The sequence below is a fragment of the Mustela nigripes genome, chromosome 1 (genome assembly GCF_022355385.1).
Source record: "Mustela nigripes isolate SB6536 chromosome 1, MUSNIG.SB6536, whole genome shotgun sequence".
NCBI lineage: Eukaryota > Metazoa > Chordata > Mammalia > Carnivora > Mustelidae > Mustela > Mustela nigripes.
In genome coordinates, this window is record NC_081557.1 from 41708174 (window position 1) to 41726552 (window position 18379).

General features: G+C 43.2%; 1 protein-coding gene across 4 annotated transcripts in view; it reads left to right on the top strand.

Moving 5' to 3' along the window:
• Positions 1–13374: 13374 nt before the first annotated feature.
• The window catches only part of SCUBE2 (signal peptide, CUB domain and EGF like domain containing 2), a 70285-nt gene continuing 65280 nt past the window's right edge, over positions 13375–18379 (top strand). For 2 of the 4 annotated variants that reach the window (XM_059408632.1, XM_059408642.1), the window contains exons 1-2: positions 13376–13674; positions 15032–15154. In XM_059408632.1, coding sequence (XP_059264615.1) covers positions 13419–13674; positions 15032–15154 — 379 coding nt within the window. In that variant the 5' untranslated portion in view covers positions 13376–13418. Of the gene's footprint in view, positions 13675–15031; positions 15155–18379 lie in introns of all 4 variants that reach the window. The other 2 variants (XM_059408651.1, XM_059408660.1) reach the window with 2 other exon arrangements.

The window sequence follows — 18379 nt, forward strand, 5'->3', positions numbered from 1 at the left end:
CATGAACAATATTTCAGAAGTAAGAAGTAATTGACAAACTGGCTTGTGTTGACCAATAATTAATGAAAGGGCATTGTTAGTTATCTGCAAGAAAATTGCAGAATGGTTAAACAGATAATTGCAAGGAATCACAGGTCACACCTTAACTTGTTATCTTATTAATAGGCTCTATGAGCTAATTTAAAAGGATAATAGCATCTCTAATATATAATCTTATATGATGATTTTAAAGACTGACGTGTGTGTGTGTGTGTGTGTGTGTGTGTGTTGATTGTCCCATTCTCTTCCCACAGACTTTAGGCAATAGTTAGTAATGTTGCCACAAGAATTAAAAACTTGTTATCTGTTGCCTCTTTTGCCTAAATTGGCCCAGGACAATAATTCACCATAATCAGGTGTTAACAATTCTGTGGCACTAAGAGAAATTCACTTATACTTTATGCTGAAGTTGAACTATGAACAAATACTGAAAATTTCCATGATTTTCAAAAATGGTTGGGATCTAGACTTCATTCAATTTTCAGTTACTTTGGTGGTCATGATAATAAAGACCACCTCTAGTTCTTCTTCTCTTCCTTCTTCTTCTATGGCCATATAGTCAACAATTAAAATGTATAAAGAGATAATCACTGAAAACCTCCCTCCCATCTTCTACCTCCATCTACCCAGTCACCACCTTAATTTCTTTTATTTCTTTCTGGATTCTTTGTGTGTATATAAACAAATAAGAATACAGATTGTTTTTCTTCCTTCTTTACACAGAAGGTAACAGAACATCCACTGTTCTGTGCTTTTTCTCATTTCAAAGTATATCTTGGAGAGGCACCTGGGTGGCTCAATCAGTTAAGCATCCAACTCTTGATTTCAGTTCAAGTCATGATCTCAGGGCTTTGAGAACAAGCCTTGTACTGGGCTCTATATTGAGTGTGGAGCCTGCTGAAGATTCTCTCTCTCCCTCTTCCTCTGCCCCCACCTAGCCCCTTCTGCCTGCTGCTTGCTCTCTTTTTTCTCTCTCAAAAAATGGTATCTTGGAGATCTTTCCATGTAAAACATGTAGAGCTCCCTCATTCCTTTTTTGTAGATGCATAATGTTCTATTTTATGGATGTCATAAAATTTCTATTTCTAGACACTTACTGATGAACATTTGAGTTGCTTCTAATCTTTTGCTGCTACAAACAGACTGCTGAATGGCTTTGTCCAGATGTCATTTTCCAGACATGAAAGTCAATCCATATTAAAAACTTTATATATTTAATTTAAATAGACATTTTAAGATTGCTTTTTGTAGAACCTATGTCCTTGTACACTCCTACCACTAATATTTGAATGCCTATTTCCCTAGTCTTGCAAGGAGAGTGTGTTATCAACCTTTGAATTTTTGTTTCATATGTTAAGTTAAAGATTAATATATGTTTCTTTAAATTCATATCCTTTGCCTATTTTCTTTTGGGTTACTGGTCACTACTTATTTAAATCTAATGACTTTTTGTATATGAGGGAGATTATTCCTTTGTGATTTGATATGAAAACATTTCTCCAAGTTTATTAGTATTATTATGTTTGACTTATGTTTTTAAAACATCAGAGTATATTTTTGGATGGTTGAATTTAGCAATCCTTTATGGCTTCTGGATTTTGGGTGATAGATTTTTCCTCAGTACAAGATGAAAGGTATTTTCCCATTTTTCAAATTTTTAGAAAAGTTAAGTCTTTTATGCATTTGAAATTAACCCAGTGAGACATGAGGAATGGATTTAACTTCATTTTTGTCTAAGTGGCTCCTCATTTGTCCTAGTACCACTTATATAGTGATCCATATTTTCAGCTTTATTATATTGTGTCTGTGTATGATTTTGCAACTGTTTTTGGAAATTATATTCTACTCCATTAGCTGTCTGTCTGTGTTTATACCAACACTACACTGTTCTGATCACTGAGGCTTCATAACATCTTTTAATATCTGGTAGTACAGATCCACCTCCCCCATCATTGCTCTTCTTTTCCACACTTTTTGGTCATTATTCTTGCCCCTTTCTTTTTCTAGGTAAGCTTTAGAATCAATTTATCTAGTTAAAAAAAAAAAAGCCTGTTGGGTCACTCACATTACAAATTGTAATTAAGTTCTGGAGAACTGACATTTTTGTGATGTTGAGTATTCCTATCCAAGAGCATGTTATATTTCTACTTGTTCAAGTTTTCTTTTGGAGAGTGTTTAGTAATGTTTAAAATTTTTCTTCACATAGGACTTGAATATTTCTTGTTATGTTCATTCCAAGGTATTTAACTTTTTGTTGTTGCTACTAGAAACAGGGTATTTTTTCTATCGTATCATTTATATTGCGAAAACTTGATTTCTGTATGTTGATTTTGTTCCCTATGTTTTTACTGTGCTTTTTAAAAAATTACTTATAGTAGTTTTGCAGTTGATTTTCTTAGATTTTCTAGGTATACAATTATATCACCTGCAACATGCCTCTCTTCCAAATTTCACCCTTTGATTAATTTTGTCTAGTTGATTTGACTAGTATGTCTTGTGGAGTGTTAAATAGTAGTCAAGTGATCATCTTTGTCTTGTTTCAGAATCTAATAGAAATCTTTCTAGGACTCTGGGATCATGACCTGAACCAAAGGCAGATGCTTTAATCCACTAAGTCACCCAGGTGCCCCTAAATGGTGTAATATTAAACCATATTTGCATTCTGAAATGTATACTACTTAATAATGATGCTTAATTCTAATTGCTAACTTTTGTTTAGGACTTTTTATTGATGGTCATAAGTGATACTGATTTCTAGTTTGTTTTTTTTATGTGGGTGTATAGTATTATCAAAATTTGATTCTTTTTTAAAAGGTTTTATTTTTAAATAATCTCTGTACCCAGTGTGGTACTCAAACTTACAACCCTGAGATCAGGAGTCCCATGATCCACTGACTGTATCAGGTAGGTTCCCTTCAAGTTTTGATATTAATAGTATACTTGCTTCATAGAAAAAACTTGAACTTTTTCCCATGATTCTACAACAATTAAAAACCACTGGAAGTGGTGCCTGGGTGGCTCAGTGGGTTAAAGCCTCTGCATTCGGCTTGGGTCATGATCTCAGGGTCCTGGGATCGAGCCCTGCATCAGGCTCTCTGCTCAGCGGGGAGCCTGCTTCCCTTCCCCACCCCTCTCTGCCTGCTGCTCTGCCTACTTGTGATCTCTGTCAAATAAATAAATAAAATCTTAAAAACAACAACAACAAACCATTGGAATACTCCACTTTCTTCTTCTTCTTTTATAAAGGGCAGCAAAACATGTTTTGTTGAGTGATAGTAAAGTGATAGTACGAGGCTCCTGAGAAGGGAGGGGACCTGAGGGGGTTGCCCTGGAATAATCTACTTTTTAAAAAAGTTTGTTAGAATTTTGCTTGTGAAATCATCTGGGCCTGCCTCATTTTTAAGAGGTAGAGTAACTCTGACAACCTTCTTTATTTTTCATTACAAATTGATCTCTATCATTTCTGCCTCTTCTAAGGCCAGTTTCATGTGCATGGCTCTTCTGCTATTTAGAAGTCTTGGATTTTTCTTCTTGAAGTTACCTTTATAATTACAGTTTTCTTTTTCTTTTTTAAAATATTTATTCATTTATTTGAGACAGAGAGAGAGTGCGCAAGCAGGGGGAGGAGCAGAGGGAGAAGGACAAGCAGACTCTCCATTGAGCAGAGAGCTCTATGTGGGGCTCGATCAGGACACTGGGATCATGACCTGAGCCAAAGGCAGAAGCTTAACTGACTGAGCCACCCCCTGGACACCCCTAATTATAATTTTCTATGATGTCCTTCACCCTCCATTTCTTTAGATAGTATCTGTGACTTGCCTTTGTGAGAGTAATAAAACTAGCTCATATCCTGATACAAAACTCAGACAAGCAGCTGAGATAGTGGCAGCAGCAAGAAGAAAGGAAGGTGTCTATATGGGGGGCAGCATTGAGACCCACGGTGACTGACCCACCCCCAGAACCTGTTCCTGTGGTGTCAGCACAAATACTAACTCTGAAGCACCAGAACAGAAATTGCCCGCCCTCAGGCAGCAAACTTTGTCAGTAAATTATTACAAAATCAAAGCAAGTGTATACGTCCTCCAGTCAAGCATAGTAGGGAGTTATTAGAATTTTTTGAAGAGTTTAGAATCTCTGGTTTTTAAAACTGCTACAACACTGGGAAACAAGTATCCACAGGCTAAGAAATAGAAACCAAATACAAAAATTGTTCCATGCGGTGGAAAGGAATAATTCTTTCTTTCTTCCCTTTTCTTTCGTTCTTTCTTTGAGAGAGAGCACAAGCAGAGGGGTGAGGGAGAGGGAGAAGCAGACTCCCCACTGATCAGGGAGACTGATGAGGGGCTCAATCCCAGGACCCAGGACCAGGATCCTGACCTGAGCCAAAGGCAGATGCTTAACCAACTGAGCCACTCAGGGACCCCAAGAATACTATTTTCATATGAAGCTTCAGATTAACCAATTATTAACAAGGAAGACAGTTTTAAAATTAATTTTTCCTTATTAAAGATATGATGAATACATAAATAGGTGTTTTGAATTACATACAAATCATGAAGCCTCTTTTAGTTTCTTATATGACCTCCACAAATTACAGGAAATGTCAAAGGAAACATTGACATACCATTGTATAAATTTACATTTAAATTAAAGTCAGACTTACCCCAAAGTGATTTGTATGAAGAGTTAAATTTTTTTTTAAATTTTTTTGGTAAGATTTTATTTATTTATTTGACAGACAGAGATCACAAGTAGGCAGAGAGGCAGGCAGAGAGAGAGAGAAGCAGGCCCCTTGCCAAGCAGAGAGCCTGATGCGGGACTCGATCCCAGGACTCTGGGATCATGATCTGAGCCGAAGGCAGAGGATTTAACCCACTGAGCCACCCAGTGCCCCAGAATTAAATCTTTTTAAGAAAAATTGTTCCACAAAAATCGTAAGCTCCAAAATTTATATTTTAAAATCATTGATCAAAACTGTATCCCAGTATGTTATAGCCTGTACATATTCTCGGTAGACCCAATAACAGTTGGATCAAGCAGAAGGATCCTTCTCAAAATTACAGATTATTGAAATTCATTTGTGACCTTTCATTTGCCGAGAATGATGATGTCCTCTTAATTATATTGACTGAAAATGAAGATCCTAAAAGTATAAATTTGATGACCTCATACATGAATTTCTAGAAAATGAGGCAGAAAAAAATATTATGATCAAGATAGCACATTAATAAAGTATTTTTATTGGGGCGCCTGGGTGGCTCAGTGGGTTAAAGCCTCTGCCTTCAGCTCAGGTCATGATCCCAGGGTCCTGGGATCGAGCTCCGCATCATGCTCTCTGCTTAGCAGGGAGCCTGCTTCCTCCTCTCTCTCTCTCTGCTTGCCTCTGCCTACTTGTGATATCTGTCTGTTAAATAAATAAATGAAATCTTTAAAAAAAAAGTATTTTTATTTATTGCACTGTATAAAATTAGGTCCCTAAAAAGTTCTTTTTTTGCAGTTTGTAAGCTCTTGTTATTTAAGTATTGATATTACCCCTACTATGTTTTACAAGTATAAAATATTTTTGAAAGGGAGCACCTCTGGGTTGTCAGTTTGAGTCCCACCTTGGGTGTAGAGATTACTTAAAAAGAGGAAATCTTAAAAAAAATACATTTTCGAAAGAAAAAACCATTTTTAGCACCTTTAATGGAACTTTCCCCTTGTTTTTTAAATAAGGGACCTTGCATTTTAATTTTGTGCTAAGCCCTGTAAATTATGGAACTGGTCCTGCTCATGAGGTTCCCTACGGAGGAAAAGCAGACAGGGAAGCACCAAAGGTTTATTTTTTTTTTTATTTTATTTTATTTTTTTTTAAAGATTTTATTTATTTATTTGACAGAGAGATCACAAGTAGGCAGAGAGGCAGGCAGAGAGAGAGAGAGAGAGAGAAGAAAGCAGGCTCCCCGCTGAGCAGAGAGCCCGATGCGGGACTCGATCCCAGGACCCTGAGATCATGACCTGAGCTGAAGGCAGCAGCTTAACCCACTGAGCCACCCAGGTGCCCCCAAAGGTTTATTTTAAAAAGATTGTATTTTTTGAGAGCGAGCAAGCATGAGCACACTCATGCATATGACCACACGCACACCATGAGCCGGGGGGGGCGGGCAGAGAGAGAGGAAGAGGGAGAAGCAGACTCCATGCTGAGCAGAGAGCCCAAAGTGGAGCTCAAGGGGACACTGACATCATGATCTGAGCAAAAGGCAGGCGCTTAACAAACTGAGCCACCCAGTCGTCCCACCGAAAGTTTTTAAACAGGAATCGTCATATTTATATTTTGGAAGAGGTCTTAAGGATGAAATTTTAGGTCTTTGAGGGCAGGATTTGCCTCTAAATTCAGCTTATATCTTCCATAATGCCTAATACTGCCTGGCACATGTGGGCTGTACAGAGCAGTGGTTAAGAAGGCAGATCTGATGCCAGACATCTTGGCAATGTGTCCTGGTCACCACTTTTAGTGTTACTTAAACTTCACTTCAGATTCTACATCTGTAAAATAAAGATAATGGTAATATCCACTTCATAGAGTGTCTATGAGAATTAAATGAGCTAATGCACATGAAGTACTTACAACTGTGTCTGACATTTAGTATTCACTCAGATGTTAAGTATTATCATTTTAAAGTAAATATTTGTTGAAGGATTTTTTTTAAATTTTTTTTTAATTTACTTGACAGACAGAGATCACAAGTAGGCAGAGAGGCAGGCAGAGAGAGAGGAAGGAAAGCAGGCTCCTGCTGAACAAAGAGCCCGATGCGGGGCTCGATCCCAGAACCCTGGGATCATGACCCGAGCCGAAAGCAGAGGCCTAACCCACTGAGCCACCCAGGCGCCCCTTGTTGAAGGATTTTTAACCCTCCTAAAGCAGAAGAGAACATTGATACAGTTTTTAGAACCATTAAAAAATTAAATGGAGTCCTGGCATTTATACCAAGATAGTATCAGCTTTGTGAATAAAACAATTATTTATTTCTTAGGCTTCTGAGAGGATTCAGTTCTACCCAACTATCATTTTCCCATCTCACTGAGAGGATCACCTGCTACCCAGACAAAATTTCCTTATGGATGCTTATATGGAACTGACTAGGACTATTTTGGGGTTGTAAGTAAAAAACCCAGTCAAAAAACCTCAGTGAGCCACCACTTCACATCCCTGATGATGGCTATCATTTAAACAAAACAAAACAATGTAAATTTTGACAAGGATGTGGAGAAGTTGGAACTCCTGCACATTGATTGTAGGAATGAAAAATGGTGTAGTTGATATGGCAAACAGTATTAAAGTTATTCAAAAAATGAAAAATGGGGGGCACCTGGGTGGCTCAGTCATTAAGCATCTGCCTTCAGCTCAGGTCATGGTCCCAGAGTCCTGGGATTGAGTCCTGCATTGGACTCCGTGCTCAGCAGGAAGGCTGCTTCTCCCTCTCCCACTATCCCTGCTTGTGTTCCCTCTGTCACTGTGTCTCTCTGTCAAATAATAAATAAAATCTTAAAAAAAATTAAAAATGGAATTACTGGATGGTCCAGCAATTCCACTTATGGATGTATACTCAGAAGAATTGAAAACAGAGATATAACAGCGGTTTGTACACCCATATTCACAATCATATTATTCACAATAGCTAAAAGGTGGAAGCAACCCAAGTGTCCACTGATGGGTGAATAAACAAAATGTGGTCTACACACACAGTGGAATATTCTTCAGACTTTAAAAAGAGAAGAAATTCTGACACATGCTACGGTATAGACAAGCCTTGAAGACTTTACACTGGGCGAAACCAGGCAGCCACAATACTGCATGGTTCCGTTCATATGAGGTGCTTGGAGTAGTCAGAATCCTAGAAACAGAAAGTGGGATTGTAGTTGCCAGGAGCAGGGGTGGGTGGGGTAGGGGAATGGGCACTTTCTGTTTAATGGTATAAAGTTTCAGTTTTGCAGAATGAAAAAAGATCTGGATGTAGATGGTGGTGATGTACCAATGCACATCACCAGTACAAAATGATGTAATTGTACTCAAGGTCGCTAAATTGTGCACTTAAAAATTGTTGAAGTGGTAAATTTTATGTTGTGTATATTTTGCCACAATTTAAAAACAAACAGTGGTGCCTGGCTGGCTTGGTTGGTTAAGCATCTGTCTTCCACTCAAGTTGTGATCTTGGGGTCTTGGGATTGAGCCACATTGCGCTCCCTGCTCATTGGGGAGAGTGTGTCTCCCTCTGCCCCCCACCTCCCCCACTGCTTGTGCTCTCTCATGCTTTCTCTCTTTTCTCTCTCTCAAAATGGGTAAATAAAATCTTAACAAAAATAAAAACAAACCCAGTGCAAACAATAAGAAAGTGCACTGGCACATATAACCAGAGATCCTGAGGAAGGGAGTGCCTCAGCACTGGTTTCAGTGTTTCTCTTAGTTTACCCTCCTCAGGTTGGTACCAAGATGGCTGCCACAGTTTCTCACTACAGCCACCTCACAGGAAGAAAAAAGAACACTTGCACACCAGCCTTTCAAGCAAAGGGACTGAGATTCACTCTGATTCAAACATATGGTTATCCCTGAACCCATGACTATTCTAAGGGGAATAAAATAAAAGATATGTATTTTTTAAGATTTTATTTATTTATTTGAGAGAGAGTGAGTAGGAGGGAGAGGGAGAGAGAATCTGAGGCAAACTCCACGCCGAGCACAGAGCTGGACATGGGGCTCAATCCCAAGACCACAAGATCATGACCTGGGCTAAAACCAAGAGTTGGACACTCAACCGACTAAGCCACCTAGGTGCCCTAGAATGAAGGATACTATCTTAAGCCAACTCCAGAGCCTGAAGTTGAGGTTGGGGCAGCTTCCCTCCTAGGAACATGGTGTGCCTTAGGAAGGGATGAATATATGTTAGGAAGAGAAAAGGAGCAGATGAGGATGAGTAAGCAAGTAGAAAAATTTACTGCCTCATATCCAGCTCAGACATATTGAAAAAGTTTTTCAGGAGTTGTGAAAACTATCCATGAAGGAGAAATTAATGTGTGGAAGTTTTCCTTCTAGCATTAGTTCTCAGGACCTGCTAACCTGCTGACTCCAGAACTTTCATCCATACCTCATTGCTTTTGTGGGAACATCACAGCAAACAACTTTTTCTTTGAGGTATAGTATATTTAGAATCAAGATATACCATTTCATTCATTTAAATATTTATGGAGACCCACTTTGTGTCTTTTAGGCAAAGAGAAGAGTGTGGGTAAAGCGTGTATGAGGGAAAAATGATGAACTTCCGGTATAAGCAGTTTGATGTCTCTGGAGCATAGCCTGTGAGGGAGTGATAGGAGAGAAGCTGGAAAAGTAGAATGGGGTCAGATCATAAAGGTCTTTCGCTGGGCAGTTCTTGTTTCAGCTTAGTATTGAAGTGACACACAGACAATAAAGTACATTAAGCTTAAGCCAACATCTCAGTGAATTTTTACATATGTATACACATCCATATAATCACCACTCAGCTCAAGACGTCAAACATGTGTAGCATTCCAGAAGGTTCCTTAACACCGTTCCTAGTCAGTCCTCACACCCAGGGGAATACTGTTCTGGCCTCAATTGCTATTAATTAGTCCTGTCTGTTCTTAGCCTACACAGAAGTGGACTTACACAATTTGTACCCTTTTGTATCTGGCTTCTTTTATTCATTGTAATGATCATGAGATGTCTCTATGTTGTTGAACTTATAAGACTTTGTTCGTTTTCTTGCCCTATAGTATTCCATTGAATAAAAACGCAACAACTTTTTAATGTATTTTCTTGTTGGCAGCCATTTGGGTTATTTCCAGTTTTGTGCTAGTGTGACTAAAGCTATTATGAACATTCTTGTACATGTCTTTTAGTGAACATATGTACTCATTTCTCTTGGGTATATACCTAGAAGTGGGCAGGCACATTTTTGTTTTAGTAGGTACTTCTCAACAGTTCTCCTGAGTGGTTATATGAAGGAGTTTTGACTTTGGCCTGAGGAAGACTGGGAGAGGTATGTTGAAATTTACATTTTAGTCCGGCAGCCACTTGTGAAAGATGCACTGAAGGCAGGTGAGGTTCGAGACAGGGATACCAGTAAAGAACCGCAGACTAGGAGAAATAGACCAGGTGAGGGATGATGAGGCCCTGAGCTCTGGAAGCTTGCATGGAGGGAGAGGATGGCTTTGAGAGATGATAAGAAGGTAGAGTTGACATGATTGTTTGGATGTAGTGGAGACATTGGAGTCCAGGATGACTGCCAGGTCTCTGACTTGGTGTTGGCAGAATGGTGGTGCCCTTTCCGGAGAGACGGAGCACTTGCGAAGGAGCAGGTTTGAAGGAGAAGATGAGCTCTATTTTGAATATCTTGAATCTGAGGGACCTGTGCAAGATCAAGGTGGAGGTATCTAGTAGGCAGTTGGATACATAGAACTGAAGCTATGGAGAGAGATCCAAGCTGGAGATTTCTGTTATGGAAGCAAGGGAATGAGTGAAACATCAGGGATAGGATGTAGAAGGAGGCTCCCAAGAAGGTGATTGAGAAGGCATTTCCTGAGAGGTAGGAAGAAAACCAGAAGCTTGCCTGCTGTGATGAAAATCCAGGGGAGGGAAAGTTTCCAAAAAGAGTTTCTAAAGGCTGCTGAGGAGTCAGAAGAGATGGCCCTTGAAAGGTGTCTAGTGAATGCAGAGTTTAGCCTAGCTGTCCATAGTGCAGAGGCACCCTGGTCTTCTGCCTCCATAGTTTCTCTGGTGCCAGAAGCCCACAACAGTGTGGTGGGGCTGATGGGCCTCTCTTCCCTCTCAGGTCTTGTTCACTGGCCTCTCAGCCTGAGGGAAAGGAGAGACAGAAGGAGAAGCAGATTCAGCCTCAGTCCAGGTACAGGGGCTGTGGCCTCTCAGAGAAGTTTGTGGGGACCTCAGCTGGACAATAGAGGGCAGACGGCAGCTAGTGCAGGGCCCACCGTGTCCCTCCTGACATTGGAACACCAAAAACACTGACATTAGAACACAAACTTCTTCTGGAGCCTTTTCCCTTTGGAAATTTCCAGTTGTAAACCATACTGACTTTAATCTGAAGTGTCAGAAAGGTTGCCCAGGAGTCTGGGAGCCAACCAGCTGAAAGCACATTTGTATGGAAGTCGGGGCGAACAAAATAGAATTCAGAACATTTTTTGAGATTTATGCCAGTGGTGAACTTTTCCGGGAAACGTGACAAAAACTGACCCTCTTAGGCAAAAAAGCACTGGGTCTTATCATAATTAATTTGTATTCTTACTGAAACATAAACTTGGGGAAATAGTGAAGGGGAAGAACAGCACATGTCTTATTTCTTTACCAGGCAAAACAAGGGCTGGAGGAGGCTCCCGTAGAGCTTAATGGGCAGCTTTATGTATTTATATGCTTTGACTGGAGCTAAAGAGGTCTGTGCCACACAATGGGCAGTTTCTAGTTGGATTTTAAAAGAAAATAACTTTGATCATTTCAAAAGCAATGAAGCCTGATGCAGCGCAGAGAAAAGAAAGCGGTAATTTATGGCTACCATTAAGGACACAAAGACAAAGGCGGAGGGAACGTTTCACTAAGTGAAGATTTACAAATGTGTAAAAACCATCCTTATGACCAGAAATAGCTGAGTGTCTCTCTCGGAACCAAACAAAAGGGGATAGGAGGGAGGGGCAAAAGACAGAAAAAGGGATGCAACCTGCCTGCCTTCACTGAGGGATGAAAAGGTCAAAAGAAAAACAACCACAGAAAAGTTATTTTCTCAGATTCTCCATCAGGCAGCCGCACTAGCAATGAAGGCGCAAAGAGGCATTCTTCGCATAGACCCATAGGCATGGGAAAGACCGGGGCAGCAGATGGGGGTTGGGGGTGGGAGAGGTGGGGGTGTGCTACAAAGCGGGGTGCCCTGGAAAGGGGATGGACAAGGAACACATGTTCTTGTGCATGAGCTATGTGGGTGTTTTTTGTGACATTTATTTTTTTCTGATTACCAAAGGAGTGTGTGTGTGTGTATGTATCCACTATTCATATACATTCATTATTAAATTTTCTCCTGTAAATATATACACGCGTACATACAAACATACATGTATATGCATGCATGTATGTATATGTATGCATAGGAGAAAATGTAATAAAACCCCTCAGTATGGGGCGCCTGGGTGGCTCAGTGGGTTAAAGCCTCTGCCTTCAGCTCAGGTCATGATCTCAGGGTCCTGGGATCGAGTCCTGCATCGGGCTCTCTGCTCAGTGGGGAGCCTGCTTCCTCTGTCTCTCTCTGCCTGCTTCTCTGCCTACTTGTGATCTCTCTCTGTCAAATAAATAAATAAAATCTTTAAAAAAATAAATAAATAAAACCCCTGAGTATGGTGTTCAACAACAGCATCTCAGAATCGTTGCTACATTTGTTCCTGGAGTGATGCTGAGTGTAGTGGACTCATGGCAAGAGGCCGTGTGGGACATTCCTGTATGCATGTGTTCCCTTGTAAGGACTGTCTTGCTTGGAGGGCTGGCTGCCAGGAGCTGCCTGTATTTGCAGCTGGCCAGACCTGATGTTTATGAGTTCAGGTGGTCATAGACACCACGTGTGACCCAGGCAAAACTGGTGCAGTCTCCTGTCCCTGCTGACTCACCTTTGACTGCTAGCCCCCTTTCTCTTCACCTTTTAGGCTGCCCTATAGATACATTTAACCAGTGTTAAGTGAGATGAACAATTTCTACTGTGGCCCAGCGGTGTACCAGAGAGGAACAAGTCTAAGCTCGCTGCAGGGCCGTGGGACCAGTGGGCCCCTTCTTGGGGCTGGGGATCACAAAAGGCCTGGCTTGGGCAGCATGGAGAAGGGTGCAGGGTGCATGATAAGGTGAGCAGCAAGCTGAGGTGGTCCTCTCCTCAGGTTCCTGAGGGTCAGAAGTATGTGGAATTGCTCACTCCAACCACATTACCCCTCTCAAATGGAGAGTGGGAAAGCCCGACAGGTGGCTTTAGGGTTTGGGGGACTGTAAGATTCTGAGCTACACAGGACAATTTCTGCGAGCCTCCTGTGGGAATAGACAGAGTGCTATCTGTCCCACAAGAGGGACTGGGTCAAGTTGTAGGACACTGCAAACAGGCAAAGCACAAGGCTCTGAGGGCTGGAGTGGGGCGGGGGTGAGGGAGCCGGCGGTTTGGTGACGGGGCTTGGGGCCTGCGCTGGGGCCACGGGCCCTCCCGGCCAGGCTGGCAGCCGCCCTCGGGCCACCGCGGCCGCGCCCCCTCCGCCCAGCGCCCGGAGGGGGAAGGGAGGGGGCCGGGAGGGGCGGCACTGCCCCCGCGCCGCCCGCCCCGGCCCGGCCCGGGGAGGACCGTGTGAAAATGAGGCCCGGGGCTCGGGGGCCGGGCGGGGCCGGGCCGGGGGTGTCAGAGCACAGCGGGCAGGGCGCCCGCACACACCTCCCGGAGCCGCCGCCACGCTCGCCGCCTCTGCCCGCAGCCGCCGCGCCATTCATGGGGGGCTTGGGCCGCGGCTGTCCCGGGACCGCCCGGGCGCTGCTGCTGCCGCTGCTGCTGCCGCTGCTGCTGACCACCGCCATCCCGCCCGGCCGGGGCCTCTCCCCGGGACCGGCAGAAGGTGAGGCCAGCACCTCCCGGGCCTCGGCACGCACCTGGCAGGGGCGGGCGGGGCCGGCGCCGGGACGCGGTCCTGGGTCCCCCGGTGGGATCGCGCCGGGCGGGCCGAGGTGGGCTTCGCCGCGGGAGCTCCGCGTGGCCCCCGCTCTCTTGGGGCCTCACCCGGTGGCCCGGCCACGGCACCACGACTGCTTGGGCTAGAGGCCCAGGGCCTGAGGGTCGCCGCCCGGCCTCGGACCCGGGGCCCATGACAGTTCTCGCCCCAGTCCCGCTGCCGGGTGTTCCCGGAGAGTCGCCTGCTGGGCCGACTCCCGCCCACTGAGAAGGACGGAGGGCACCCAACTCTCGGGGTCCAGCTCCTCATTTGTGTAGATGGGGAAACTGAGGGTCCCGGCCGCGGTACCTCCGTGAGGTCCTGGCAGCTTTGCTCCTTCTTTCTTCTGGAGCCAGGAAGTTCTGTAGGCTTCAGGGTGGGCTCTGGTTTTTTCTCTGAGAAACGGGCACGGGTTGAGGATCCTGTTTTATCCTGAGCCTTAAGCCCGAACAAACCCGGATTTCCCCCTGCGGTGGGAGATAAGTCCTCTGGACGTGCTGCACTAACTGAACTTGCAGTATTTTCAAAACTTTTGTTTTTTAGTTAACATCCTGGAATGGTGTCAACCCAGGAAATACTTCAGCCAAGGCCGGTTTCCAGGTTGAGAGGGTGGGCAGCGGTTGATGGGGTGTGGAAACCATTCCCACTTTGCGCCATCTGAGAGCTCAGGACGGTGAGCTCAGAGCCCAGGGCGAGCTTTCCCCACGTACCTCCACCCCTGAGAAAGCTGACACTGCTTGTTCTCAGGTTTTGGTTTTTTTGTTACAGTTTGTTTTGTTTTTGCCAACCTGGTCTTTTCCTTCAACGGGCATTTATTAATGCCTAATCATGTGCCAGGCACTGTGCTTGGCATCAAGGATGCAGTCTGTAATCAGGACACCATCTAGAGGGGAGGACTGGCAGGAAAGCAGTGACAATCCTGTGAGATATGTGCTATGAAAGGAGATAAATATGACAGCAGGTTGTGGGGGATACCACCTACACTGGGAGATCATGATGGGCTTCCTGGAGAAGGTAGATTGGAGCTGAGTCTTGCAGATGAATAGAAAGGGTGTGTGGGGGAGTAGTCTGGTGAGAGGGAACAGGCTGTGCCTGGGAACAGGAGGCTGGAAGTGGAATGGTTCATCCCAGGGTCTCCTGAGGAGTTTAGCGGGTGAGGAGTGAAGTGGGTTGGGCTGGCAGGAGGTGAAGCTAGAGAACAGCCTAGACCAAATCAGGAAGGGCTTGGAGTACCGTACCAGGAGCTTGCTGTGCTCTTTTGCAGATGTGGACGAGTGTGCCCAAGGGCTGGATGACTGCCACACCAACGCCCTCTGTCAGAACACACTCACCTCCTACAAGTGCTCCTGCAAGCCTGGCTACCAGGGAGAGGGCAGGCAGTGTGAGGGTAAGCAACTTGGGGACCCGTGGTAAGTCGACCAGCAGGTGAAGGCCCCCACCCCCTCAGTTCATGTGGTGGCCACTCATTGTGGTAAAAGTGCTCCTCCCCTGCCCCTCAGGTCATATCCCCATCTTCTGAAGTACATTTCAGACCTTTAGAGCACTAGGAATATCGGGTCTTCCCTAGAGCTGATCATATAGTTCCCCTTACCCCCCAGGAAGTAGTAAATTTCTTTATATTAACATATAATATATTATTTGCCCCAGGGGTACAGGTATGTGAATCGTCAGGCTTATACATTTCACAGCATCACCATAGCACATACCCTCCCCAATAGATCATATAGTTTTATGTGGTTCCAAAATGCCCTTTTGTCTAGCTTGTGAAAGGGAAAAGAGGTGCTTTGGCGTTTTTGGTCCTACTCAGTTTGGGGTCAGAAAGTCAGCAGCCCTATGGATCAGGACAGCCACTTCTGCCCCATCCTGGGGCAGTTTACACCCTTGCCCTGAGTCTGAGGGTGGGAGTTCTGCCTTCCCCTGCTGGTTCTGGAGGCTCCATTTTGCTCATGGCTTTGGGCTGTTTGGTGTTGTGACCTCCCAAGCTTTAGAGTTATACCAAGGGCCTGCCTCATTTGGAGCTGCGTGCTCGTACCTGAAAGGTGTGCAAAGGGGTATTTTAAACCCTTAGAGTTCTAGATCTTTGAGCCAAAAGTCTGGACTCTGCCATCTTGTGTTCTGGACCAGTGTCAGGAACTCTGAAATTCAGAACTATCCAGACACTGGGCACTCATTGGAAGAGGCTATTCTTGGGAATGGAATCATGGCATGTTGGAGCTGGCAGGGCTCTTCTCTTTCAGGGAGCTCTGAGCCATTACCATTTCTCAGATGTGAGACACTGAGGCCCCTGAGGAATTGGGAAAGGGACTTGTGGCCATAACCGCAGAGCTAACCTGCAGGTTGAAGAAAGTCAGATGTTTACCCTAGCTCTGTCCCTGGACCCATCTCTCTCTTTTTTTTTTTTTTTTTTTTTTAAGATTTTATTTATTTATTTGACAGAGATCACAAGTAGGCAGACAGGCAGGCAGAGAGAGAGAGGGAAGCAGGCTCCCTGCTGAGCAGAGAGCCTGATGCAGGACTCTATCCCAGGACCCTGAGATCATAACCTGAGCCGAAGGCAGTGGCTTAACCCACTGAGCCACCCAGGCGGCCTAGACCCATATCTCTTATATTCACTCAGCATCCTGATGTCCTTCATTGGTGGGTAAGAAATCCCAATATTTATATTTTTCTTTGTGCATGAGAAGCAAAACTTGCTTCTCCTATCAGAGGAGGCGTGCTCGCAGTCACATTTACAGTGAATGAGGTTGGTAGCCTATCCTTAGAGCCCTTGTGTTTCTCTAAGATCATGTCCTCCCAGAGACAGGCAACCATCTCTCTCTTTCTGTCTTTCATCATGGGAAGCCAAAAGGCTACCTCTCTCTGAAACTTCTCTCCGCCAGTTCCTCTCTACCACATCCTCACTGTATTAAATACTAAACTTACAGTACTGGAATTCGCACATGTTCTTACCCTGTTTGGGGGGGAAATGTTTACTTTTTCACTGGTGTTCTAGTCACTGTATAGTCTCTGGGAGTGGGGGTGGGTGCAGAAACTGCCATGGGTTCTTTGAGATAGAGTACATATTTAGCAAATGATGTGGAATGACACGTAGAAAGAATTTCCTTATTCTTAGCTGTTGAGCTCAACATATAACACATGAAATTGAGTCACTGATAGTTTATCATTGAAAAGTCTACTATTTAGTTTAAAATAATGATGACTGGAGTTGTTGCTTTTATGTATTTAAATTGGCTTTAAAATAATAATAATAATATATATATTGTTATTATAAAAAGTCAAACAATACAGAAAATATATGAAATAGTAAATTAAAGACCCTCTTATTCCTTTATCCACAGGTAATCACTGTTAACAGGGGTATATATTCTTTGTAATGTTATTTAAAACGAAAACACCAGAGGGATATGATCTTTTACACACTTGTAATACTTTTGAATACCTACAAAGCTAGTGAGTAAGGATGTCCCTGTTTGGTTCAGATTTCTTGGCACAAACATTGGGAAGCAGAAACTTTCTTCCAAGAAAGAAAAGGTGAGAAAATAAAGATTGCAAGAGTTCGAAGATGTAGGTTTTTAAAGATGTAACTCTTTTATGTGCGTTCCATGGCTCACTCGTTTAAACCTTTTGGGTCCAACCCTGGTATCATTTCTGTTGTGTTTATTGTCAGCTTCACTGCTGCTGTTTAAGTATAAGGCTAGGAAGTGGGTTTGCCCAGAGTGGCCAGAATTTTATCCTCCATAGTTTTTTTCTGCCAAAATGTTGGAGGAATGAAAATATGGACCCTGAATAAGTATTTTAAAAATACTATAATTCCAAAGTGGCTTTGAAGAAATGAAGTTTTATTCTAAATGGTCTTTGTTTATATCCCAGACTTTGGAGATGGGATATTTCAGCGGTCAGTGTTCATTGTGTTGTTCTTACTTCTCAATCTAGGGAACTGAATCAAATTTAACAAGGATGGATCTAAACTTGGCCTTTGTATTGAGGAGCTGTTTAAAAAAAATTTTTTTTTTAATTTTGGGATGGTTTTAAATTTCATGAAAGTTGCAAAAATAGTGCAGAATTCACACATGACTTAAGCTTATCTTACCCTGGTGTTAACAGCTTATATAACCATAGTACAATATCAAAACCAGGAAATTAACATTGGCTCAATACTTCAAGCTAAGCTATAGACCGCAGTCAGATTTCACCAGTTATTTCTTAATGTTCCACCCCCAGACCATTCCAGTTCAGAGTCCCACATTACATTTAGTTGTTGTGTCTCCTTTGTCTCCTCCAACCCTGACATGACATGTCCCATTACTGGTGATATTTAACCTTGATCCCATGATTAAGATGGTTTATCCTGGGTTTCTCCATTGCAATGTTAAAATTTTTTTCATTTTGCAGTGAACATACATCTTAGGGCAGATACTTTTAGTCTGTGTTAATATCCTGTTTCAAATCTTTGCCCACTGATTTTAGCATCCAACTGTGGATCTTGCCTATAACAATTATTACTGTGATGTAATAATTGGTAATTTTATATTTCCCTCATCCCTTATACATCTGTTAATTGAGATTCTTCTGTAAGGAAGGTCTTTTGCTTCTCCCCTGTTTATACATTGAT